Source organism: Cavia porcellus, unplaced genomic scaffold, assembly GCF_034190915.1.
Source record: "Cavia porcellus strain 051 isolate PalLab524CR breed Dunkin Hartley unplaced genomic scaffold, mCavPor4.1 scaffold_23, whole genome shotgun sequence".
NCBI lineage: Eukaryota > Metazoa > Chordata > Mammalia > Rodentia > Caviidae > Cavia > Cavia porcellus.
The window spans coordinates 31,367,366-31,394,439 of NW_026947506.1; the positions used below are offsets into that span (position 1 = coordinate 31,367,366).

The 27,074-nt window shown below is 50.2% G+C and overlaps 1 protein-coding gene across 9 annotated transcripts in view; it reads right to left on the reverse strand.

Moving 5' to 3' along the window:
- Mad1l1 (mitotic arrest deficient 1 like 1) overlaps positions 1 to 27,074 on the reverse strand; it is a 308,954-nt gene that overhangs the window by 197,757 nt on the left and 84,123 nt on the right. For 5 of the 9 annotated variants that reach the window (XM_063234036.1, XM_013152624.3, XM_013152626.3 and 2 more), the window contains one exon: positions 3,727 to 3,888. The exons of 3 other annotated variants lie outside the window; for them this stretch is intronic. In XM_063234036.1, the coding sequence (XP_063090106.1) occupies positions 3,727 to 3,888 (162 nt within the window). Of the gene's footprint in view, positions 1 to 3,726; positions 3,889 to 7,573; positions 7,593 to 27,074 lie in introns of those variants that run through there. One more of the 9 variants, XM_063234040.1, reaches the window with a different exon arrangement.

Here is a 27,074-nt window from a genome sequence, read left to right on the forward strand (position 1 = left end):
GTAGAGGTGGGACTCTCCTGACAGGATGGGTGTCTTTATAAAAGGCCCTGGAGAGCTGCCTCTCGGCTCTATCACACAACGACACAATGTGAAGAACCATCTGCACTCAGGGAAACAGCCCTGGCCAGACCCCAGGTCTGCCAGAGTCAGAGCTATGGAAAGGAAAGTCTACAGTGTAAGAGCCACAGAGGGTGGCAGTTTGGTGATGGGAGCCCATCTCAAAAGAATGATTTTCTCTGTCACACCTGGACAAGAGCTACCCATGTAGGGGAAAATTCTCATGATCACCCCAAGCACTAACTGACGGCTTGAGCCAACCCATAGATATTTTTGATGGATAAGACATAAACGTAACTGCTTGTGCATGGTTTCTTAGGAATTTCTCTTTTGCATAGAACTAGGAAACATTACAATTTTATTCAAGCTTGCAAATCGCTAAAAGCACCTTTATGCTTTGAGAGCTAAGAAGCATGTATCAAAACCTACCCACACAAATAGTTTTTTACCTTCTTCAGTTTGCAGATGAGTAGTTTCAGACCCAAGCAACTGATCTCCATGAGGCCACCATGTCCCCTCCAGGGCACAATGATGCATACCCTCCATACCTTCTGGGCATAGTGCTATGCCCAGAGTAGCCCACAGCACTGACCTCTGACAGCAGACACCTGCAGTCATGCCAGGCTAAGCTACCACCAACAGGTCTCTGTACATCTGCTGTCAGCATGAAACGCTCTGGGTCCCCATTGCCACATCAGGAGGAAAGCACAAGGGGATGGACCCACCTCAGTAGTCTGCCCAAACATCTCCCCACTGCTAGGAGGCACCACAACTCCACCCAGCTCATCAGAGAATCTCCTGGAGCTGAAGATTCTCCAGAATCTGCTTGGCCAGCAAGCAGAACAATCAAGCTAGAAAAGATCATAGGCAGAGCAGGAGTGGAGTTACAGCCCTAAAAGTGGACAACATGGTGAAGGCCAGCCAGTCCCACTGATGAGACTGGCCAGGAGTGCATGCCAAGGCATCCTCCTGGGCCCAAAATAGAGTTGCACACCCTGTCAGGAAGGGCATGGACCAAGCCAAAGAACATCAGAATGAGCTGGCCATGAGCATGACGGGACAGAGCTCTATGATGGTCTGGGGCAGCAGACAAGATCCCAGGAAACTTGGGCTTTGAAAGGGATGCAGACAGGCACACAGGCAAAAGCAAATCAGAGACAGCTTGGAAATATCCACCAAGGGGAGCCAAGGAATGGGAAGAGGAGTTCCCTCCAGTCTCTGATGGTCTGGAAGAACTGCTAAAAGTGACTGAGTTCAATGGTTTTATCCAAGTGGAAATTTTGAGGCTCAGGGCCTCTTGAAGTAAAAGACCTGCTTGGAGGGGGTCACCAAGGGCTAGCTTTCCACATTGATGATGGCTAGATCCCAGAAGACTGAGATTTCCAGGGGGACCTGAACATTACTTCCCTGAAGTGCAGAGGTGAGGGTTGAGGCAGATTCTTCAGAATGTAATGAGCAAGCTGAACAAATCCCAGCCAGCCAGGCACTCACCAATTCCTAGCCAGCCTGTGCCACAGCAGAGGCCACCGCTTCATTTGCATTCATTAGGTGGTACCTACCAACTAAAAGTTGACTCCCTTTTGTCCAGATGCCCTCAAGAAAGGCTTCAATTTCTAAGATTTTGTCAACAAAAACAGAAAGGTCACAGCACCACACAGAGGAGCTGGCAAGTGCTCTTGCTGCTCTAGAGACGTCCATACTTCTATCACCTCAGTCACCTGATATGCTGCACTTGCAGCGCTGAGAGCTTGCCCACCTGCCTGAGCATCCTGAGGCCTCAGCAGGATACCCTGGGTTTAATTCACCTCTATCACTCTATCCCACAGCCCCGTCCTTGCCTTCCTGTCATGACTCACTGTATTTATGTAGCTTGTTGGTTTAAAGTCCTACCTCCCACCCCATTCTGGAAGGATGGAGAGGTGGCAACAGTTTGACTTATCACTCCACCCTCAAGGGCTGTGCAGGGCACATCCTCAGCAGATCACTGCCATCACCATGCCAAAGGACAACAACGGATGGGGAAGAACTGAGATTCCAAAGTCCAGTCCTGTGGTGATTCACAGAGTGCTGGGCTGCTCCTGGACATAGAAGGGAGAGAGTTAGAGAGCCCTGGTCAGAAAGCAGGCTGGGGAGGCTGAGTAAAACTCCAGTTCCAGCAAATGCACCAAAGCCCAGCTCTGTAGGAATCCACCAGACCTGACACAGTCCACCTGCCAGGACCTGTCAAGCCACGCATGCACACTCTCCAGTCACAGGAAGCATATATACAGCTGCACTTAGGGGGGCATGAGAGGCTGCCTGCCAAAAAACAATGTGGAAAAATTTTAGATGGAATACAGACTGCATATAAAAATGTTGTTTCAGAAGGCCAAGGTTTCCAGATGGGTAGAGGCAGCCCTGTGCCTCTACCACTCCCACAGTTACAGTGGAATGTGTGGCAGATGCAAGTGTGTCCTCAGCTCCAGTCCTCCTGAGGGAGACCAATGGCCACCCTGGAGAGAAGCAGGGAAGCTGGGCCTTGGTGCTTACCTAGGGCCAGGATCCAGAGAACTGGATCAAAGCTCCTTGGCACCTAACCAGTCCAGGGCCCTGCACACTACACTAACTTCTCAGGCCTTCCAGCTCCTGCAATGCTCACAGCACTGATGTCTACTAGCCCCCAAGGGCTAAACAGAATCTCACAAGCCATATGGGTCAGGTGCAAAATCCAGAGCACTTAGCAAACATCAGTTCCCTTGCCGTGCCCTGAATAATGGGAGGGGCAAGTCCACCATCTGCATCCAGCCCCCACCATGTTACAACAGTGCCCTGGTAACAAGCTGCTAAAGCCGTACATCACGACCCACTTCTCTGAATCTGCACAGGTCTAATGGGGGCAACAGAGGAGGTCGGCGGCCAGGATCACCTGTAGCCATGCAGTCCTCCTGCTGCACAAAGCCCTGCAAGATGAAGGCTAACCCTGCATACACTTGTGTACGGGCTCCATGAGAACCTGACAGCAGCCTCAGCGAGGCCATAGACGGGCTCATCTCCCACTGTCTAGCCATGTGGACCCCCCATGCGGCCAGCCTTGGCCCCCACACAGCTGTGACAAGGTTGTGGGATAGGTGAAAAGAAGGAGAGAACCAGAGATACAGGAGGAAACAAGTGGCAGTTCCTGTGCTGGCCTCGCCTATCATGTGTCCAGGCACGAATTCAGGCAGCATTGAGCTTCCCCCAGCACCCTAGACACCTAAGCTCAGTGTAGCACATAGATGTCTTTATTTACGCCATCTAATGCCAATCTTAAATGCCCCCAAGTGTCATTACACATTTCTCTGAAAAAGAAAGAAAGAAAGAAAGAAAGAAAGAAAGAAAGAAAGAAAGAAAGAAATCCGAAGAGCAGAAACAAAACCAGAATACGAGAAAAGCAAAGGTTGAAATAAAAAGTAGGGAGCAGGCCCAGCCTGGCCTTTGGTCACTGCTCTCAACACAGCCCCACGAGCCAGCGCTGTTCTAACAGCTCATCAATGCGAGTCACCAAATGCAATTTGCATTCACAGATAAACAGAGGCTGCACAGTAAATACTCTCATCTGACCTTGAAATGTGAGAAAGAAAATTACCCTTTGCAATTTCAGTTCACTCCCAACCTTGATGCATAATCCAATTTAGCTGATTGGTCACCAACCTGTGTGTAATCCCTTGAGTGGAGCTGCCTCCAAAGCTGGGGCCCCAGGCATCAGCAGGACATAAACCCAGGCCTTGGCTGCTGCAACTCAGAAACTGAGGATAGCGTGGACCAAAGGGCAGGTAGCCTCTCAAAAGTCTCCACGGTTGTGTATCCTCCTGTCTGAATTTTAGGAGACAAAGATGTAGACATAACTGAGATAGTCCAAAGCTACAGTTAACACAGAGACACAAGACAGGCATCCAGGGCCACACAGGCCCAACTTCTAGGGTGGCAAGAATGGGTGCCACTTCCTTCCACCCTCAGCCTGCTTGGTTGGGGTAAGGGTGTGGATGCGGATCCCACCTTCTGGCACACAGAACAAAGACCTGGAGTCCCACAACCAGCAGGCAGGCAGAAGCAAGGTGCTGCCCGGCTCTCTCCTGTGCATCAGTGGTCAGTGAACAGCTCCTGCCCAGTTCTATAAAGTTTTATTGTAATACTTCTGACCCATTGCTGATGGACTGTATATGGTGGGTGTCCTGTGACACACTGTGTGGCCTGAAAAGCCAAAAACATTTACAATCTTGCCAATTACAGAGAAAGGCTACCTACCACTGGCCTGTATCAAACATTGCCTTTAGAAATGCTGGCAGGGATAACTAAAACAAAGATGTGCGCTCTCACTACACTGCCAAAGCCAACTCAATGCTACCTACTTCCTCCACACAAGGCTGGCAACCCAGCCACTAGCCCTCCAAACCCACAGATTTCAGCCAAAACCAACAATCCTCCTTTTAACCCACCATCCCTCACCTAGTATGCCTATCACAAGAATCTAAACATAAAAACCCATCTCTGCACGTGAACAGGGCTCAGAGCAGCCGCAGCTCAGACCTGAAGTCTGATACTTGGGGCAGCACTGCCATCACACCATGCAGAGGAGCTCACCAAGTTCCCCTTCCTCATTTCCTCCAGGAAGGCCTGTCTGCAGGAGAGAGGAACTGTCATTTCCTTCCACGGTTGGGGAGATGTTTTCACATCATGCTCCAGCTAAGGCCACACCTCAGGTACAGGGAGGTACTCCCCGGGAAACGAGGCTCCAGGTGTCTCACTGGGACAGGGCCTATGCCTTGGCATGCTGCAGCTTTGGCTCGAACCCCCCACTCTCCCAACTTCCAGCCTTCTAAGGTCCAAATTCCATCTCCCTCTTCCCTGGACACAAACTCCTGAAGGATGGACATAGGAGGGCGGGGAGGAAACAGCCCAGAGAGAAAAAAGAGACAGCTTCTGAGTGCATCCGAGAGAGGCAGGACCTGAATGAGGGCTAAGAACAAAGCAGAGAGAGCAGGGGGCCTGCAACACCAGGCAGGTGTGAGGACAGGCCTGGGTCCCCACCTCTCAACAGACAAGGGGTACACAGATAGCAGGGGCCATGTGAGTTATAATCAAAGTACATCGAGTTCCCCAGAAACACACCTTCAAAGAAATGTAGCTCCAATCACCCATTATCAATTCCACTTGCAACATTCGCAAATTCTAAAATCACCATTGTGTGGATCATTACAGTGAGGGAGGGCTAATTAATACACATGGGAACACAGGAGGAGAAAGAGGATGGGGAGGAGGAGGGGGACAGGGAAGGGGAGGAGAAGGAAGCCACAGCAACCATGGGACAATGTATGTGAGCACAAATGAGCGTGAATGAGTGAGACTACCAAGTGTTTATGTGAGTATGCGTACGACCCTGTGGGTGAGAGAGACACCCACAGGAGGGACAGAGAGGATCTTGAGGAGCTCAGCTTGAGTTTCTGTCAAGGGAGTGACTTCTGACAACACCTGGGAGCCAGCAGAGATGGGCTGATGTCTCCAAGCCTCGCTGCTGGAGTTTGCAGACAGCAGAGGGCACACTGCAGGACCTGACCGGACAGCTCTGAGTAGCGAGGAGCTCGGCACAGCTTAATTGAGATGGTGAGTCAAATCAGACATGTAGTTAAAAGATGAGACAGAATAATCTCAGCAACATCTCTCTCTTTGGAATCACCCAACAGCCCAATTAGCAGCTCTGATGCCGAGGTTCCGGGCACCCCCACAATCGATAACAGCATGCTGGCCAGCAGAGCTGGACCGCCTGCGCCCGCATGGCCTTCGATCGACACCTGTGCTCTGCTATAATCCTCCAGTCGCTGCGGCGGTGCCTGATTAATACAACCCGCACCCCTGTTTATTCTCCTATTGATTTTGCTGTCCTAGACCCAAAGCCTGAAAGTCAATACCCAGCTGGGCGAGGCACTCTGTTGTCTCCCCCCTTGAGGAGGCGTGTCCTCCACTTTTGTCAATCAGGTATGCACAGCATGGAGCCCCTGAGGGGAACAGAGACATCTTTCCGTGTGGGGGTGGGGGACATGGTATGTGACCAGGGCTGACAGGCTCTAAATACTGTCAACAACTAACAAAGAAACATGTCCAAAGCATTCCCCATGACGGAAAACAAAAACGAAAGGAGAAAATGAAGCTCTCAGAATTCTTGCTTCCACTCCCACTGTTTTTAGCACAAGTCAGGAGTAGAGGGAGGCATCTGCTGACCGATGGCTGTGTCAACACGGCCACTCATTTATTAATCTCACTCCTCTCACCCCAGGCTTGGGCTGGGAGGGTTGACACTGGGCTTGAGAAATGCCAGCTCTACACAGCTTATTTCCTCTTGAACTTTAAGAGCTGACTAAAACAGAAGTGACCTTTAAAAGGCAGGGTTAGTGCTTGTTGGCACTGCCGCAGCACTTCCCGAGTACACCGTTTGAGAGGCCAGACAAATGCCCGCAAGCCCCAGCGGTGACCCTTGTGCTGGGGAAGCACCTTGGCAGGGCGTCAGTAGAGAAGGACCGAGATGGTCAGTAGAGATGGTCAGTAGCAGACGACAAGGCCAAGCGTCAGGGGACTCCAAACATGCAATACAGCCAAGTGCATTGTGTGTCCTGGGCCAAGGCTCCAGAGGCGCAGTGCTGTACATGTAAAAGCTTGCATGCCGTGGGTTCAAGCTGGGCCTCTGTCTGCGGACATGGAGAGGACCCCCATCTGCTTCTAAAACTTCTCCTGGATGAGCGCGGAAGCAGCTAGTCAGCTCCCTGGAGCTATGCTCAGCAGGGCTTCAGTCACTCCTGCCAGTCAGTTCTCAAGTGTCCCCTAGAACCTTCTTATGTCTCTGCCCAAGGAACTCTGCAGTGCTTCTGGTGCAAGGAGAGGCTGTGGTCCCACAGTGAAGAAAGCCAGGCCTGGTGGCCTCTGCCAGGTGCCACTTGAGGCTGTAAAAAAGCAGGCCCCAGATATGACCTGCAGTGGGCACCCCTGAGCAGGACAGATGGCACAGCCCACAGCTGAGATAGAACAATCACAGCAACCCCACAGGACTCGGGGAAAGGCAAGGGAGACATGGGTGACTTCTACACAGTACTAATCTTCAGCCAGAGCTGCAGAGACAAAGTCCTACCCATGTCAGCTGCCACTGTTCACTACAGTAGGCCATGTCAAAGACCTCAGCCCCAGGAAGGAGCATGGAGTGGGAGGTCACCTTGAGGGTGGGCAGGGCCAATGTGTCATGGCTCTAGATCTGCATGTGGACTCTCTTCCAGCTAGGATCTGGCTCTCTAGGAAGAAGGGCCCCTTCAAGGACAAGGGCCTCAGGCAGCAGCAATCCTGCCTATAAATCAACACGAAGCATATCATCTGTGCTGCCAAGGATGCCTGTGGCCACAGTGCTGGGCAAGGGTGAAGGCAGTTTAGAAAATTCTAGTCAACAATTCAGGAAGGAAATTCTAGAAGTTTTGGAACAGAGTGCAGAAAAATCAAGGTCGGCTGTGACAGTACATACCTATTTCATTTCCTGAAGGCCCATGGATGAATAGAACGCATGGCTCAGATGGACCACAGCACACGAGAGAACAGTCACAGGCACGTGAAGAGTCCTAGTGACCTCCACGGGCTGAGAGAGGGTAGGGTCTCCCAGCCAGCCGTGCAGGACAAGCACAGAGTTGCCACGCACACCTGCCTCGGAGAAGCGGAGAGCAGAGCTGGGAGGCTGCGTGGAGCCGATACCTGCCAGGCCCATCTGCTCTGTGTAGATTAGAGACAGGAAATGGGGCTTCAGCAGCCAGCGCTGAGAAAACATATTTCCTGAGCTATTGTGTGGACTTCCATTGCTGCTCACCCTCACCACTCAATGGGCAATTCACCACCCATTTAATAACTTTCTTAGAAGGCACCGAATTTTACCTTAGACCTTGGAATATGTGCTCTTCGAACTTCCTGTCACCGGGCCCCAGACAGCTCTAAAGGTTGGATGCCCTCAGAAATGGAGGGGCAAACTCCACACAGAGAGCAGACAATGCTGTTCCCCTATCATCAGGCCCCTGAGAAATGAGTGCCCACTGTCACTGCCCTCACTAAGCACTCAGGACACAGCCCATGAGAGAGCCTGCATCGATTCACCTGCCTCTGCCTCCTACCCAGTTAGTTGCTGCTGTAGCTATCCTCCTACCAAGTACGGGGGCTGCTGGGAAGGAATCCTAAGGGGTGGGGATCACAGAACCCAGCAAGGAGCACTCCTGAGAATGGACATTCTTAGTCATTTTCATATCAGGGAATCCAAGGAAAAGAAGTGGAGAAGACTCCATTAAGTCATCTTTGAGATTAAAAAGGGACTCCCCAGAGGAAGGCACTAAGTCTACAGATCTTGGTCTTGGACTTCTAGGTGCAAGCAGTGGATTTCTGTGGTTTATAAACTACCAACACTATGGTATTTTGTTATAGCAGCAGAAAAGACTAAGATGCAGAGCTTACATCAAAAAAGACAGCCTTGCTGTATCAATGATTTTAGACACAGTAGAAGTATAAAAGAGGAAAATATAAAAAGAAATTTAATGATCTAAGAGAGAGAAAGCCTTTCTACATTCACACAGAACCAAACTCAAAACAGGAGCTCTGAGAGACTACCATGTCAAACTGCATTAAGAATCAAACACTCAATGTCTGAAAGAAAACTTGTAACCAACTAGAGGGAAATGTCCAAGTGGGGAATCATAATTTCAGACAAAGGGATAACTTCCTTAAGCTATTAGACTCCTCCAAAAATTGCATTTGTGTATTTCTTTCTTATTTTTCTGTAGTGCAGGGAATCAAACCCAGGGCTTCATACATGCTAGGTAAGTGCTCTGCCACTGAGCTACATCCCCTGTCCTAAAACTTAACTTTTAAAAAGACAGAAAAATAGGCAAAGATTATGAACACACGGAAAACGAAACATGCAACTGAACAGTACACTAAGAACACGTCATCAGCAACAGAGTGGCCTGTGAACACAGAACAAGGTTCTTTACACAGACCAAACAGGGGGACACCTGGCTGGTGACATCACTAAGCAGCTGACTCCCTCAGCGGTGAGACAATGGTTAAAGTGGGGGTTCTCACAATGTAAGCCCACAGCCACCCATCTCCCGGTCTGTGAACAAGAGGTAGGTGTGGGCGTCCTGCAGCTGACTCTCAGGAACACATTCACCCCACCCTGGCTCCCTGTGGCCAAACCCAGGCCCAGCCCAGATATCTGTGATGGAGTAGATACATTCGCGTTGGCAACCTGCATCACAGAACACCTCTCTACCGCAGAAGAGACGCCCCTGGTCCCACCTCTACAAGGTGTCACATCATGGGGCCATAGCAGAGTCCACACCTCCTTTATCTGCTGTGTGATATTTGCTTTCAGAGCTCAAGAAGTCACTGTCATAAAAGTGGTCCCAACATTCATCACTTGTGCATGTGGGACTCTGGCAGCAATCAAGCATGGGCAGCCTGGTCACCAGGACACTGGCCATGCTGTACCCATGACTCAGGATACTACTCACAAAAAATGTCACTGAGCCAACAGTGAACATTCTTTAATCTTACTATGCCTTGATCAGACTTCAATAAAGTCCTGGTTTGGACAATACACACCAAAACACAATGCTCACCCAAGAGATTGCCCCAACAGAAATCAAAACTGGAGAGGTCACACTGTTGTGACAGGCCATAAGGAAACGGGCTTCCCTGCGACTAATGTGTCAGCCTCCTCCCAGCCCCTCCATTTTCATGGGCTGCAACCCATTCTTTAAGGATTGGGTTGAGACCCCCACCCAGCTCACAAGACCACCACCTTCACCCATAGCCTCCGCATCAGGAGTCATAAAAATGCTGTTACAGGGAGCCCTGCTGTGGGACTGTGTGAGGACAGGACACACAGGACACCCAACTGGGAAGGAATGAACATTCCTTCTTGTCCCTCCAGATATCTCAACTCAAAGTCAAGGTGAAGAAAGAGAACTCAGCACTTGGCGTGAAATTGTTAAGTATTGACACGGCCTGAGTTGTGCCACAGTGTTGGAACCAACAAAGCCTTTAAAACATGGTAATTAAGGAGAAGAGCTGCCAGTGCAGTTTAATGAGAGACTTCAGACAAATGGCTCAGCCAGTGAAAAGGAGCAGGACAGAGCCGAACACAGTGGTCAGAGCTGTCAGGCAGCTGCTGGCACAGTGACCATATCTGTGGGAGGCCCAAAGTGTCCGCCAGGTGATGGATTGGATTTGGACGGGTTGTAATTGCTCTTATCTCCTCAGACTGATTGTGAGGGGTCAGCGGGAGAAAGGAGGGCCCAGGAGACAGAGAACATGCAGCCAAGAAACTGAGAGTGACAACCAGCAGGAGGATGCAGTTTGGAAAGAAGATGTTTGGAGAAGAGCACATTCAGAACCTGGCTTCAGAGCTTACTCTGGTCCTACCCTGTGAGCCTCCTGCCAGTGGCTGCTGCAGTAGGCTGCAGCTGATGAAGAGGGGCACACAAGGACCCTGGGTACACAGCCACTGCTCTGTGCCACGACCATGGTGTCAGATCCTCAGCACACTTGTCAAGACCTGCAGTACAATATATCACAGACTTTCCTCACCACTAAATAGACAATAATCAGGATGTGGGAAAGTCAGTTGAAACACAAAAACCTAGAAAACATTTTCATACAGCTACATATGATGTCATGCAACTGTAACACCTGTACTTTTGGAGAATGAGGCAAGAAGATCACAAATTTGAGCCCAGCCTAGGCAATTTAGCAACTTATAGATCCTATCTCAAAAGAAAGGGCTGAGGATGTCTGCCCTCTGTACAAAGGCCCTTGGGACAATTCCCAGTACCAAAAAGGAAAAAACCAAAACAAAAAACACTTTAGATGCACATCTGCAGAGTTCCAGTAGCACTGGGGTCCAGCCGTGCTCGCCCTCCCCACCCGTGTGGACTGGAGAGTAGATGGATAGGCACCTCTTTGTTCTAAGAGGTGTCATGTCTCTTGCCAAAAGCAGAGCTGAAATGCGGTTGAAAGCAAGTGTGTGTTTAGGAGGATGGTGCCTGTCTACAGAGAACTCCTTGATCAGAAAGACGTCAGCACCCCAGTACCCCAATGGCACAGAGGAAGCATGCCACTGTGCAGTGAAGACCCTGTGACATGCTTTCAGACTGCTGTCCAGAAACTGCGTACATCCAGCCATGTGCTACTCCCTACCCACATAACCCTCTGTGTACAAGTCCTCCTGCTATGCCCACTGACAGAAGAGGTCACGGAACACACTGATGTCAACAGACAGGTCCAAAGTTGCACAGATGGAGCGGAGGGGTAGCAACGGAACCCAGCAGTCTGGCTCCCGAGCCCATCCTATGAACCAGCTGTACTGACTCTCAATTATGACAGCTCCTTCACCTCCAACCCTTCAACCACCGGCAGGTATAGGGGAATTGTGTGTGTGGTAGGAAAAAATGAATTCAGCATCCTCAGTGCTCAGAGCCACTGGATTAAATCCACAGTACTGAAAACCAAAACAGAACAAAACAAATCATTTATTGAACACTTCCACTTTTAACAACTTTTCCTGAGGAAATGATCAGCAAGTAAGCAGAGATTGGGGGACAAGTATTAATCAGAGTATCATTTATAACACAGAAAAAAAGACAAACATACAGAAGTGAGTGTCTGGCTAAATAAACTATCCACAATGAGAACACTTAGAGATTTCTGGTGTTGGGGATCAAACCTGGGCCTTATACAATGCAGAGCGTGTGATCTATCTTGGAGCTACACCCTTACTCCCCAAAAAGTTACACTCTGAAGGAACATTTAATTGGGAAAATGTTTACAAAAGACTAAGCAAGGTGATATAATAAGATTCATCCAACAGTGCATACAGTGTTATACTTTTCCTAAAAACTATATCAGGAAAACATATATATATATATATATATATATATATATATATATATATATATATATATATGCAAACATGAAGCCAAGTCGAAGCCAGCACAGTGGTTTTTGCTGGACAGAAGGATTATGGGAAACCTTTATTCTCATCTTTTCTGTTTGTTTCCTCTACATTGTCAAATGTTCTAAATGAAACTGGATTCCTTTTGTAATCACGCCCAAAAAAGGTTATTCAAATAAAATGCTGACATCCTTTTGCTTCCTCTCCCTTCCTCCCAGGTGTGAGCAGACAGCTGCAGAACGTGGGAAAGCAGAGACAGGGAGCCAGAGAGGAACATGAGCAACCTAAGGACACACTGCTTCATTCATCCTGAGCCACTAGCAAGGAACTCTGGGGTAAGTGCTCCTTACAGTTAACCAAAGGCCCACAGGACAAGGCCTACAGGACAAAGCTGTCAGAAGAACCTGGAAAATGGGAAGGCACTGCATGAGGGGCTCCAACAGAAAATGAAAGATTGGGTTACCAGCTGGGTCACCAAAAGTCACTTCGAAGATGTGAAACAATCAGGACAGACAAGTGCCACGAATGCAAGCACAAGACACATCCAAGCCTCTAGGGCCTATCTGGGTGTTGAGATTCTCTTTGAAACTCATGGAGCTCCAGACAGCAAGAAGTCCCAGCAGGGCAGAAGCAGAACGAGCCCTGCAAGGAGCTGGCGGGTGGCTATCGCAGGACTCCACGCGGACCGAGTCGCACTCTACCATCTGGGGTGGAGTGAGCTCTATACCTGCCGTGTGTTGGACATTGTGGACAGCACCATTGCCCACTGCAGCCACCCAAGTGGGAGCGGGAGACAAGACATGACAGATTGGGTGTAACAAGGCAGAAGCATGAGAAGCACCTGGCAAAGAACATTCCATAGCCCAGTGAGGGGTGGCAGGAAAGGCTGATGGGATGCTATGGGAAAAGGGGGCCAGCCTCTAAACTTTTGGAAGTGAGGGTAGAGGCCACTAGGCTGGGGCTGGACTCACACATGTGACATGCTTGAAGACAGGAATCAGATAGCTTCCAGGGATGAAACCTGAGGCCCTTCACAGAAAGATCACAACAGCAAACCACCCAGGGCTGAAGCCAGACAGTAGTTTACAAAAAGAAGAGAGGTTCCAGGAGGGGCCCTGAGGGCACTGTGACACAGGCATGTCCCGGTCACCTGCACTGTCTTTTATATACTCCATACACACATCAGTAAAATGTTAGAAAAATAATCTACGCCTCAAAGTGAAAGGGCATAAACAGCAAAAACTCTATAAAATAAAACATCTTTGGAAAGGGTTAAAAGTTTTTTAGGAAAAGAAGACACATTCTTTGGTCACAGACACCCATCCTGTCATTTCAGGTGGCAGAAAAGACTCAAAGCAGGCCCTACTAGTAAGAGGGCCAGGACTGGCTGTGGCCTGAGGCTATGACCACATAAAAGAGACCTGTGGACTGGAGGGGAGGCAGAAATGGCACTGACTGCCACCAAAACAGAAGAGACAAGCAGAAAGGCTTTTAGGATGGCAGCACCAGTGGTGCAGGAAAAGATGCCCACCTCCTAAGCTCCTGTGATGACCAGCTTAAAGAGTGAGAAATGCTCTCACGCTCGCTTGTTCTCTCCCTAAGTTCTCTCTCTCTCAGCTGAGTTGGAGAGGCCAAGACAAGGAAGCCTGCAGATGGGGAGGACAGGGAGGTCCACAGGTACTCGATGAGGCCTCAGAGCTGTGGACAACCACAGCAAAGTGAAAGGACAGGAAGTACATAGGCCTATCTGCCTCTTACTTGCAGGGACACAGCCCAAGATCCCTAGCAGATGCTTAAAACTCCAGAGTATGGAATCCTGACTATGCTGCTTTTTCCCAGGCACACAAACCTATGATAGAATTTATAAGTTTGAAATCGTCAGCAATAAGTAATAATGAAATGGAACAATTATAACAATAGATAGTATACTAAAAGTTATATGAATGTAGTCTGTCCCTCAAAATGTCTGTCCTGGTGATGATGTGACAGGATGTCCGCATGAGTAGGAACACAGATGAGGTAAATGACTAAGCACTCTGTATGTACCATGGCCATAATTTTTGCAGTCTGAGGTGACTGAGCAGAAATTTCTTTAACAATTTCACAGGCAGAAGATTCATTCTTAACCATATATCTCAGCAACCTTAGCACACAATTTTTTCTTTCCTTATTAAAGCCAGCATTTTCACCTTTCATATAAAGGAAGCAGTACACAGCTTCTCTCTTTGGCACATCTAAATTGCCAACATCATGGCCCTTGTACCACGAGGCTACTGGAGGGTACAACAAGTGCTACCTAACACAAGCACTGTGGGATTTAACAGCTGATGCAATCACCAGGCTGCTGCTCAGTGCCTGCCGATGGGCAACACACTCGGAGCAGTTAGGGTACGACAACTCACTCCCTGAGGGGGAAGGAGACAGAACCAGATTCCTTCACACTACCCAGGACAGTACACAATTTGTAATTTGGGAATTGTGTATTCCTGGAATTTTCTAGCTAATATTTTCAAATTCCAACGACCATGGGGAAGTGAAACCAAAGAGAACAAAACTGCAGATAGAGGGGGACTTTATCTACAAGATACTCGCCAGCAGCTCGATGCATGGATCAGGGCAGCTAGCAACAGGAGGGGGTTGCTGAGTCCCCCGGAGGCAGGCTGGAGACTCTGTGAGAAGGAAGGAAAGCACATTGATGGGTAGAGTCTTGAAGGGATGGCAAAGATGTGGCAGGTGAGATTCATCCCTCCGGAGGTCTCAGGGCCACTGAAATAAAATCCCTCCAAAACCACACATGACTTAATTGTGCCCTGACCTCTCACAAACCACAACAGGAGGAAGCAACTGCCACTAGCCAAGGTAGCCAACATGGACAAAGTCATCTCAGTCCAAAGGCCTGCTGGTCGGCTCAGAAACTAGATGTATTCCAGACAAGGACAGAGAGGAATGAAGGCCCAGCCACCAAGAAACAGCTGACTAAACAATGATTCCCAAAAGAAAAGGTACTTTACAAGAGGTTTTCCGGGGCAGTGATTTGGCTTCACCCTAGTGCTTGAGCACCCAAGTTCAGGCACATGAAATTCTGGAAAAACCCAAGGCTGGCTCTGGTCTTTTCCTATGCTACTTTTTCATGAGTTCTGCATTTGCTGCTCTCCTGGGGTCCAGTGCCCTAAACATCATCCCCCTTGTGTCTTATTGGGTGTGCAGGTACAAAGCAGGGCTGGGGAGGGCCACACAACCCACTCTAAGAGGTCAACTTCATGGAAGAGGTCCCCCAGGCCAGGTCACACACTGCTGTGGTACCACAGAGACTTGGTGGGGCAGGACTGAGGCAGAGTCACAGGCAGCACTCAGCAGCATAGGAATTCCCTGAACATATTTTTGGCCAACCTGCCAGCTCAGGTTCTCTGAGGAGTCCAGCTATGGGGATCAGGGGCAGGCCAGCTCCAGGCTGCCCCTCTCCCCAGCCCTGTGCTCAGGTCAGGGCCAAGAACACCTGTGTCCACTTCACTTCTGAGCCTCAGGATCTTCAGAATGCAAACTTGAAAACCCTTGGAACAACCTGTCTTCTGTAGGGGCGAGGGTAGGGATTATCAATAGTGGCCCTGACTCCACCACAAGGAGACCTCAACCACTGAGGCACTCTGCTTTGCTTCTGAATGAGGCTGACCCAAGTACAGAACAACATGGGTGCACATGTGGCCACATGCCATGTTGTACAAATATATGCAGGTGTGTACTATGTGCACATGATCTGTACATGTGCACACATGCAAGCATGTAGTCTTCCTAGCTAGCACGACTTTTACTAATGGGAATCTCTTCCTCAAAATATGTCCAAATTGGCATCACCATTTGATGTGGACCTCAAAGACAAGTTTGCTAAAGCAGGAAGGTGAGCTCAGATAGGAACTCCAGGCAGAGTAACTGGCAGGAAAATAACATGATGCTTAGGTAGTGGGGAACCTCCTGCCATGATGGACAGATGGAGTGACAGCCACAGGGCACTGAGAGCACATGGCTGGGGAGCTGAGCTGCACCCTCAGAACTACGAGGCTGCCTTCTTTCTAGGTCTGTGCATGGTGGGAGTAGGGGAATACTGCAAATGAATGTCACAAGATCATACTGAAACAGGGGCCTGGAACTGGCAAGGCCAAGGTTGCTCTCTCACCTGACAGTGGCAGTCGTGCCTGTGTCACTCCTCAGCACTTGGCCACAGTTTGAAATTCTGGCCACTCGCATCTGGTTCCTGAAGAAGAGTGATCCTCCCTCAGAGCTGCACACCACTCAGCTTCATTAGTATTCAACAGCGGCAGACTCCTCTCCTCGGCCTCCTTTTGTGCAATGGAGATAAGTAACATTTCTAATCTCTGCTATCTCCCAGCTGCAAATGTTCAGCAATTTTTCTTTTTATTTAAAAAATGAAATCTCATTTTAGATTTGCAAAAAAGACAGCCACTAACCCTTACTGTACTAACAATCTACCATCCAGAGGCCAGGCAGGAGTTGTGGACAGAAGGAAGTGCATCAGGCTGGGAGGAGACTGGACCAGGAGACCCATTGCTCCTCCAGCAAAGTCCATTAGCCAGCTTCAAGAGGTAGATACTCTCTACGGATAAAGGACAGAAGGACTCCCACTCCAGGTAGACGGCCAACCCACAAGTTACCAGCCCTGTGGGAATAGGCCCTGGGGCACTGCTCTGGACATCACCCTGCCCACAGCACTTGCAGGGCAGGGAGGGGGTCACCTCCGAAAAAGTGCCTCTCTGTGCACCCCAAAGTGGCTCAGAACAACTGAATGTGCCCAGAGCACCAGGCATCACTTTGGTACATATGCCTCTGCCCCAAGTTGCCAGTTCCTGGCAGGGAGGGCTCCCATAACCCCCAGCCACATGAAGTCTAACATAATCTAGGGAACATGCCTCAGAGTCAACCTGTTAGATGAGAGGGTGAAACAAACCCTATACAACCAGTGCCACTGTGAAGATGACCCACAGGGGCTGACAGGCCAGAGCAAGAGACCCCAGGTCCTATGTGGGGAGGACAGACAAGGAAACCGCCTGTGGTGGAGCAGAACTGACACTGCCATGTGAGCATATTCTCAAGTTCTGCTGTGTCCCAGAAGCCCAATGACAGAGGGAGGCAGCCTTTCTGATTTGAGCTTTTTCACAGATTAAAAAGCACACCATCAGAAGGTACTTCCAAGCACAAACCCTGTTTTCCATGGGGTTGTGAAGTGTGGTATCTGTGTCTTACGGTATTGAGGCCCCGTGTGTGAATCCTGCTCTGAGTCACAGCAAGCGAGGTCCATCCAGTCCCTGACACAAAGTGTAACTGCACCTCCTTGCCTCCCTGGGGCCAGGTCCTGAGAGGCAGGGCCTGAGCCCAGGCGCTGTCCATGGTCCTATGCTCTGACAGCACCAGAAACATCCTTACAAATAGCAAAAGACAGCAAGTAATGTGAAACTGAGAAGCCACGTCTGCCAGCGGCTCAGGTCACGGCCATGTATCATAACTTCATCTGAGCAACTCGTTCTGCTTTTATTATCATTTTTAAATACCGAATCTGGCCCTGAAGGGGTTTGTAGGAAGGGGAGAGTCAGCTGCCAGCCTACACGGAAGCCCAGGGGCTTCGGAGGGGCCCCCCAGTCCCCAGCCTGGCAGGGTTGGGCGGGGCCTCAGCACTTCCCTAGGCTCACCTTCGCTGTCCAGAAACGCCTGACAACTTGACATTGGTGTTAAAATTTTATCATTTATGTAACAGCTTGGTTATTAACAGAGTCTCATTTGCACGTGTCAGAGGAAGAGAAAAATCACCTAATTAACCACTTTCCCCATCAGCAACAAGATGGGGGGAGTGCTGCCAATTTATTTCCACTGTGTTCTCCCTACCCTCCAAAGCTCACTCCCCTTTAATGGAAAAGATTTATAATCCTTTGTCATAAGAGACTGGAAAATTCTCCCTCCAATTATGGGAACGTTAAATACACCAACTTCAGTGTACTCCTTGGCTACAGGGTCTGCTGTCAAGGGGGACACTACATGGCAGCCTGGCAGGAGCTAGGCAGCTCAGTCCTCCAGGAGCCTCTAGTGGACGGCTGTGCATCCAGTCACTGAGATGGGAAGCAGAGATGGTTTCTTCTGTTGACTTGGCAAAGCAAACAGTGTTCACTGCACTTGTCCACTGGGCCAACAGCTCTGTGCAAACGGGCCACAGCTATTTCAGTCCCTCCTAAAGTTGGCATGGTGCCAACACACAATCTAAAAATAAATGCTGGTCAGCCATCCCGTAGTGCATCTGGGAGGCTGCAGTAGGAGGATCACAAGTTCAAGCCTAGCCTGAGTGACTCGGTGAAAACCTGTTTCAAAAGAAAAAGGGGCTGGTGATGTACCTCAGTGTGAAGCTCCTGAATTCAATCCTCAGTGAAGATGGAAGGGAGGAAGGAGGAAGGGAAGGGAGGGGAGAGAAAAAGGAAGGAAGCAAGCAAGCAAGCAGGAGGGAAGGAAGGAGAGAGGGAGGGAAGGAGTAAAGGAAGGAAGGAAGAGGCTTTGCAGAAGAAGGTAGGGTGAGCTACATGGGACAATGCCAGGAGTACAGACCACTGCAGTCAGTAGGATCCTGCTGGAGTCCTGACTCTGTTATGGGGTGGGCAGATACTAGTGCCTGGTTGGCCTCCAGCCAGTCCTGCCTAACACAGCGCTGAGAATCTGCCCAGCAGAGAGGCTGAAGGTCAGCAGGGTAAAAACCAAGAGCACTCCTAGCATCAATCCCCATGAGGGAGGTCTCAGGACACACCATGCCCTGTCATCACACCCAGTGTCACCTCTGCCGCCATTGTCTCTGTCACCACTACTGTCACTATCACCACCATCCCCAAGTCCTGGCATTCTCACTCCCATTCTGGATCCAAAAGCCAGGCCAGCAGCATGAGGCCAGAACCCTCGACTTGGGCAGGGAAGACGAGTGCACAACGGGTGGGCTGCTGACTCTCCTCTGCACAGCTCACACAAGCCAATCACTTGTTCTTGGAGCCCTTACCCTGCTGGCCCCCCTGCCTGGAACACCCTTCCATCCTGCCTCTGCACCCTACAAACTGGCCCTTCACCCACTGCTTCTGTGCCCCACTTCACTCTGCCAGATCCCCAGCTCAAGCGTGTAGCACATCTGGGCTTGAGAGCCCGAGACATCCATCCGGGCCGGCTCCCTGCTGAAGGAAATGCTTGGTGAGGGCAGGCGTGTCGTGGGCTTGCATCAGAGGACAGCAGATGCTAACACCTAGTGCTGCTATTTGTGAGTGCAGAGCACAAGGGAGGAAAGGAAGGGAAGTGTCAGCCACGCTCCGGAGGCTCTGCTCGCCATTCAGGTCTCCGGGAATGGAGAGAGTGCTTACCAGCCCACGCTTCAGGGGCACTCAGCACAGTCCTCCACTGGAGGATCTGAAGGCTGAGTGAGCTGTAAGCCCTAGCCAGGGAAATTCAGAACAGACCTCAGGAGGCCACAAGGAACCAGTGGCAGTGAGAACAGGCTGCAAGCTAATAGCAGACACAGCCCCTCCACCCAAAAGCCCCAATGGGCAGCACAGCACAGGCCAGAGTCTCTGCAGAGGGACTCTCCCCATACCCTCAGGCAGAAGAAGGGGCTCACAGAAGACATCCAGGCTCTGGGAATGCAGTGGGGAAAGGTAAGGGTTGGGGAGAGCCCTATGTACCCCTACTTCTCCTCATATGTCATAAAATACCCCACCTCTCCCAAAGGGAGAAAGAGAATCCCCAAGAACAGAGCAAGCATTAACCACACAGCCAGCATCTGGGATCGCTCTGCAAAGGTGAAAGGCACGGTTGCCAGCTCCTGAACAAGGGGCTCCCCAGGCCAACACATGCCAGGCAATGACCACCACTGGAGTGGCCAGTTTGACTGCTCCCCACTGGGGCGCACTGGGGCCCACAGCAGTGGTGGAGCTGCTGATCTGAGTGCCTCTGCCAGGCTCCTGGCACACTGAGAGATGCACGCGGTGCAGCCTCTAGCCCTCCCCTCAGAGAGAGCCATCACAGATGACGACGTACTAACAGACCAGGGGGACTCAGTCTGGCACACGGAGGAGCCTGTTGCTTCAGATCCTTGATCCACATGTCAAACACGCCAGTGCCTCCAGGAGGTGGCTGTGCGATCAGCGAGGCGGAACCGCACTCTCTCCCGGGAGAGGGGCTGCGCTTGGAGAAGAGGGAATGAGATGCCAGCAGCAAGGACAGCCAGCAATCCACCTTCGGTGAAGAAAGCTCCTGCAAACTGGCTCACTGGTTTAAAAGAGTTTACTCTTGGTTAAATTCCTAACCTGAACGCATAACTATTCTGTACTAATGTACTTTGTTTTGAAGGTCCTAACAGCTCTTCTGTGACAGGTATTGCCACTAAATCCCATCATCACCCATACTTGGGTCACATAAATCATCCCCACTGCCACGCAAGCTGGGCCTGTGGCTGCCTCTGCCACCCACATGAGGCACAAACACCAAGATTCAAGCCTTCACCTTGGGGGCTATGTAATGCACAGGAAAGGGTCTGCTCACACCCCAGAGATTAAGACCACAAGAGAACTACACACAGTCAGCCTGGATAGGGGCTTCTGCCTCAGCTGCTGCCTGCCCAGGACAGAGCCTTGTTGTACCACAGAAACTGGGCATAGGGCATCTGCTCATAAAACCAGCTATGCCCTGCAACTAGGCGCCCTCGAACACTACCTGAGACCATGTACAGGGCATTGTTTCCCTGGGGGTGGAGTGGGAGGTGGCAAGGAGGTATCTTGACGGTGATAAAAGGGAACTAAATGGGAGTTGAGATGGGGTCTATACCTGTCCAGCACCCAGCTCCACCCTCTGCACTTGCAACAGACCCTCAGCTACAGAACACTTGCAGTCACCTCTGCTGGATCTGTGCCTTGGATGGCGGGTGGGACAACCCAAGGCTCTCCAAGAGGTGCTACAGCTACTTCCCATCCTTCCCTGCAGGCACTGCCCTTGGCCACTTCTGAAGTGGTAGTCTCTGTCCATATCCCCTCCCTCTCTTTCACCTCACTCTAACATAGTTTTTCTCCTATCTTTAACCCTCCTGGGAACCACACCTGCTCAGCCACATAGGATCTCCTAATACACTCCCTCACTGCAGTACAAACCTCACAAGTGGGAGGGAGGGCAGAGCAAGCATACCACATCCTCTTCCTTTCCAGCTCAGACCAAGCTAGGGAATAGCAAGCCATGCCCTGGCAATCTTATACAAGCAGTCAAGCACCCTGTTTTGGAACATGGGAGTCCTTGTTAGCAGTCTTTAGGGCCTCAGCACAAGCCAGAAGAGGTCAGCCACGCTGATCCCCTTCCAAAGTGGGTGAGGCCACCAATGACCTTCTTGAAGTCAGGAAGCACTTCAGTCTCACCCTCCAGCAGAGGACAATGCTCAGCTAGGAAGCTAGTCACCCTCACAGCCCACAACGATGCTCCTAATGGACATCCTCCTGGAAGATACATCCTCAGGGAGCTTGGGCCACTACAGGCCCTGGGCGGGACTGGAATGGCCCGTCCTACCCTCGGAGATTAGGTAGCTCAGACCTGGCTGTGCATCTTTACAAAAAGTCAACACCATGGCACTTCTGGGAGGCTGTGTTACTCAGTTTCTTCTGGGGGGACAAAATACTTGGCATACACAACTTAAAAGGAGGAAAGGTTTATTCTGACTCATAGTTCTGGAGGGCCATGGCTGGCTGGCTATAAAGCAGAAACATCATGGCAGAAAGACATGGAGGAAGACAGCTGCTCGTCTTATGGCAGGGAAGAAGCAGAGAAAGCCCAAGAGGGCCAGAGAGACAAGAAGGGGCCAGGGACAAGAACATAGCCCCCTAGGATGCATTCCAAATGACCTACTTCCTCCAACCAGGACCCAACTCCTAATAACACATTCAGCTGTGAACTCATCAATGGATAAACTTACCAACACATTACAGCATGTATCTAGACATACCCCTCAAAGCCTCATAGGCTCATAGGTGGGGTTTTTCTGAGCTGGCTAGATCTAGGGTGTGTGATACTAGGCTTAAGGGTGTGTGGTACTAAATTAGCCCACTGATTGGAATTAGCATAGCTCTGAGTGTATCTGAATAAATTTACTGAAGCCAGAAGGCTCACTCTGGATGTGGGTGGCACCACCCAAAAGCCTTGTGGCCTGGATAAGATAAAAGCTGAAAGCAGGCTGCAGCTGCTTGCTGCATCTTGGCTGCCATGCCATGAACTGTTTCTTCTCTGTGATGCCCCTCTGCCATACCCATCTGCTTTGGAGCCAACAGACCATGGACTGAAACCTCTAAAAGCTGTGAGCTGAAATAAACTTTTTTTCCTTTAACTTTGGGTGTCAAGAATTTGGTCTCAGAAACAAGAATAGTAACTAGCATCCAATCACCTTCCAAAACCTCCATCTCTGAACACAGAAGCCTTTTCAGAAGGGCGGACATCTTTTACCCAAACCATAAGAGGCCCAGCTCCTTGAGCAGCCAGAGAGGTCTCAGGGACAGCAAGGGACCAAGAGGCTACAAACAAGGCCAGGCACACACCCCATCTCTGCAAGGAAGTTGAAGTTCATTCCAGCAGGTTCACTCTCTGTGGGAAGAAGCAGGCTGAGTGAGTGAGCTCCTCTGAGGAACAGCAACTAGTGGCAAGGAGAAATCCCTGACTGAGACAGCAGCTTGGGGACAGAAACTGACACTAGATCTGCCTGGTCACCACATGGGTAGTCTGAGCCCCCCCTCATGTCTGACACTTGAACAACCAACCACCTCCCCCTGGGATCCCACATCTACCCACACTAACCAGCTTCCCATCCCAAAAGCCTTTTTCTCCAAGTTGCCCCTCCTAATAAGCAAACTAAGTCATTTCTGGCCACAGTTCCAACCTTCACAGAGCTGACAGCATAGGCCACCTGTGCGGTAGGATGCCAGCAGTTTCCTGTTCACATGCCACCTCCCCAGAAGCCCTCCTCTGCTCGCCAGTACCCTTTCCCACCCTGGTCTCTTGATATCACCCGCGTGGCTTCTTTTACAATACATCCCATGATTCTTTTTGGTGTTGCTGGGGACAGAACCCAGGGTCTCATGCATGCTCATTCTGCTATACTGAACTGCTGTGTTTTCTTTTTTCCCTCCGATTAGAGGATGTCTGGATGGAAACGGTGCTGGGTGAAGCACTGATTTCTCAGCCACTGCCCCAGATCTGCACCTACACCTGTGTGATCAAGGCCTGGCACTTGCTGCTGGAAACCTCTAGGGTGCATCATTCATAACACTGCAGCCCTCCCGGGACGCAGAGGCACTTGGGAGCCCTTGAGAAGCTCAGAGAGACAAAACACTCATCCAGGTGTGCAGCAAATACCTATTTTAAAACTTGCTGACCAAAACCCAAAAGCAGATCTTTTTAAAATACAAGCAAGTGTTGGAGATTTTCATTATGTATGATGACATTCCTACTAAGATGGAACAAAGTTGGGGCCACGGCAGATCCGTTTGGTGGGATTCAGTCCGCCCCGTCCCCTATTCAGCCTCCCTTTCATCAGCATGCTGGCTTAATTGGCATTTCATCCTGCATTGTGTCTTAGAAAGGAACAAGGTGCAATTATGGTGGAGAGAGCACTCCACGGCTCAGTTTAATTCATGTCTTTCATCCGCGTCAGAATGAGCACAGATGTTCCATTGGAGGACAGGGAAGATGATGAGTGGCTTTCAAATGACACTTTTTTAGTTTAAAACTTTATTTAAGATAAAAAGTTATTTAAGTGAAATTTACACACAGTGTTTTCTCCCTTTGTTTTAGTCGCTACAGGGCATTAACTTTCAAAGGCTGGTTCTGCGTAATTTGATTTTTCATTTTCAAATGAACATCTGTGTTTAGGTCTAAAAAGCTCTTTGTTTAAACATACAGAGCCAGAAAGGGTCTGCACAAAGCCTCCTCTGTAAACACTTGATTACAGGAAGGCCTGCTTTACTCAGGGACCAAGCCCGCAGGCAGGCCGGGGAGTAGCTCTGCCTTGGCGTTCTGTCACTTTGTAGGTTAACATCATCAAAGGCACCCCCTGGGTGACTGCTCAGCTCTGGTGTCTCCTTCCCAGGTAGACACTGGCAGGAGCAGCTGCTGGAGCCCCATGGCCTCCAGGAATCTGGCCTACTGACTTCCATTCCTGTGCCCCATGCACACGCCTCTGAGCAGCTCCTAGGAGATACAGAATCACAAAAGCAGACAGGTACCCTGAGACTCCCAGCCACGTACAAGGTGGCCCTGGGCCCACACACACTCCTCGCACCAGCCCTGTAGCCCAGAGCCCCAGGCACCCACAGCTTCTGGGCACTAAATCCTCTATCTCACTTCTCCTTCTCCCACCGGAGGGAAGGCCTTACCCAGGGGCCCTCCTCATTTGGCATTTTTCACCTGGCACCCATCCGGGACCCCCTTCACATGTAGCAGGCCCACAAAAATCAAACAGATGTGCAACTTCCCAGACCTCAGCATCTTCCTGTCCATGGGGAAAATTCCTGCTGTGAGCTGCCAAGATCACCAGAGGCCTACATGAACTTAGGTACAGAAAATTACTATGAGGCACATAATATGGCCAGAATTCACATAACCTTGCCATGGGGGAAGCAAAGCTAGTGCTCCCCTGCAGGCCCCATGCCAATCAACCCCAGAAGGACTGGGAATAGCATTCCAAGGACACGTTAGGATTCACAGGAACAAAAGCACAGGGCTTGCAGGCACTAGGGACACCCCTAGCGACCTCCATGATGTTTTTCTTGTTTCAGCTTCTGAAGAATAAATCAAAAGACTTCTCCACAATCTCTGGATAACATGGGAAGTTCAGCGCAGAGCCCACTGCGGCTGTGTGGGTCTAAATAGTTTTGAACGCTTCTGTGTTTTTATAGCACTATATTTAGAAAGCTCTAAATAAAACCCATGGAGAGTGCTGCAATAATATACATTTTTTAAACTCACTAATTGAATGTTGCCATTACGAGTGCTATTTTGGACCATCTGCTAAATATGTAATTTAGGAATTAAGATTCATATCTTATAGGATACTAATTATTCCTCTGCATCCATGTGGGAACTTTCCAAGCCCACAACTAGAAGTCCTGCAGGAGGCGATAACATACACCTCAGTCCTACTAGTCGAGGTCAGGCCACCAGCAGGGTTCGAGCATAGGTGCAACTCAGTCATAAAATTCTCAAAACCCAGACATTATGGGTGAGAACACGGGGTCACACACCTCTCCAGCACTAAGGCTGGCTCAACCTGGCCTAACTGCAACAAGGACTTCCATGCAGCAGGCCACATGTTACCTTCTGAAGGCTTTCTCCTTTTCCTACCACATGGAGGGCTGCCCCAGAGACCAGGTCTCAGAGATTCCAGAAGTTTCTCCCGGTGCCAGACTGCAAGCACTGCCATGCTATCCTCCTGTGTATGATGCAGGATGGGGACTGTCTCTGGTCCCAGCACAGAATACCCTCAGCCAGTGTACCAATGTCCCTTCCAGGAGCCATGCCCTAGTGGTACATCAGACCAGAGCCAAAGTTGGTGACTCAGGGCACAGCAGCACATCTCCTTCCTGGGCACCCTCTACTGCAATGACGCAGTCTGCCTTTCCCTCTACAGCCAGCATCACTGCTGAAGACCCTACAGACTAGAGCTACCCAGGAGTTACTCCAACGCGGCCCACAAAGCAAATGCCTTTGTTCCATCTTCCCAAGTGTCTCCTGAGTGAAACTCATCTCGTGGAAGGACCCATCACTTCAGACTGTTAAGATGCTTCAGAATTTCACACGGGTTTCCCCGCTAGTAAATTCTGCTTCTGGACCACACCCGCAGGAGGAAACTTTCCACAGTGCACTGTGAGATACGCTTCCACGCTTTGGCTGACGGTCTGCCCAGATTCCTGTCTCCTTAAATAAGGTGCCCCACCAACACTGAGAGAACCATGGAACAGCTAAGCACATCTCATCCAAACAGCTCCTGGTCCCTGAATTTCTCCCCATATACACATCCCCCCAAGTCCTGTGTACCAGCAAAGGAAAGAAAGACCAAGCAGGACACAGCAATGGCCCTCGAGCAGGTAGGAACCTCAGTGTGCTGCCCTGAGATACCCTGTATCTCAGGGCCAAGTCTTTGGAAGAAGAGCAAACTAAAAAGCAGAAGTGCAGCAGCAACAGCAAATGCACACACAACACATCCTCAAGGCATGTGCCTTAGGCCAGATGGCACTGATGTGTGGCCACCTGAAGACAGAGATAGGTGCACCTAGCTAAGTCAGGCCAGGAGCTCCATCACCACCAGGAGTTAGGGCCACAGACACCGCACAGCCATCCCTCCTGCACAGACTGGCTTCTGATTCGCCATTAGAATGCCAATACCCCTCAGCACCAAGAATATTGAAGACCACAACTTCTCTACTAAGGAACACCTCCAATGAGCTCAGGGTGATGCTCTCCTAAAATCACAAGAGAACTGGAGTAAATGAAGCAGAAGGCCAAGGGAGAGAAGAAAGACAAATGATCGTAGGGCCACTAAACAGGATTGAAAGACAGGAAAGAAAACTAAACCTTTCTGGCTGATTAGATCATGAAGCCCAGTAATCAGAGGAAACAGGTTACAGCTCAAGGAGAACAAGGGAAGCAGAGAACTCCAGGAGTGACAGCCTGCAGGATTGGGGGCTGTATGCTGTACCCCACCCCACCACCTGTGGAAATTTCTCACCAGCAGTCCCACTTCTAAGCACCTACTCTGTTCAACAAAACCCACACGTGAGACTTGGTGTCCTTCCCCATTGAGTGAGCAAATCCTGAATGGTGGACAGCAGGCAGCATGGAACATAGCACTGCCTGATGAGCCCGCGCAGGGAGACAGCAGAGCAGCCAGGCTCCAGAGCCTCCCTCTCATGGGAGGCCTTTGTAAACCAATCTGAAGAAAGCAGAGAGAAAGGGATAGAACACGGTGCAGAGAGGGTGAGCC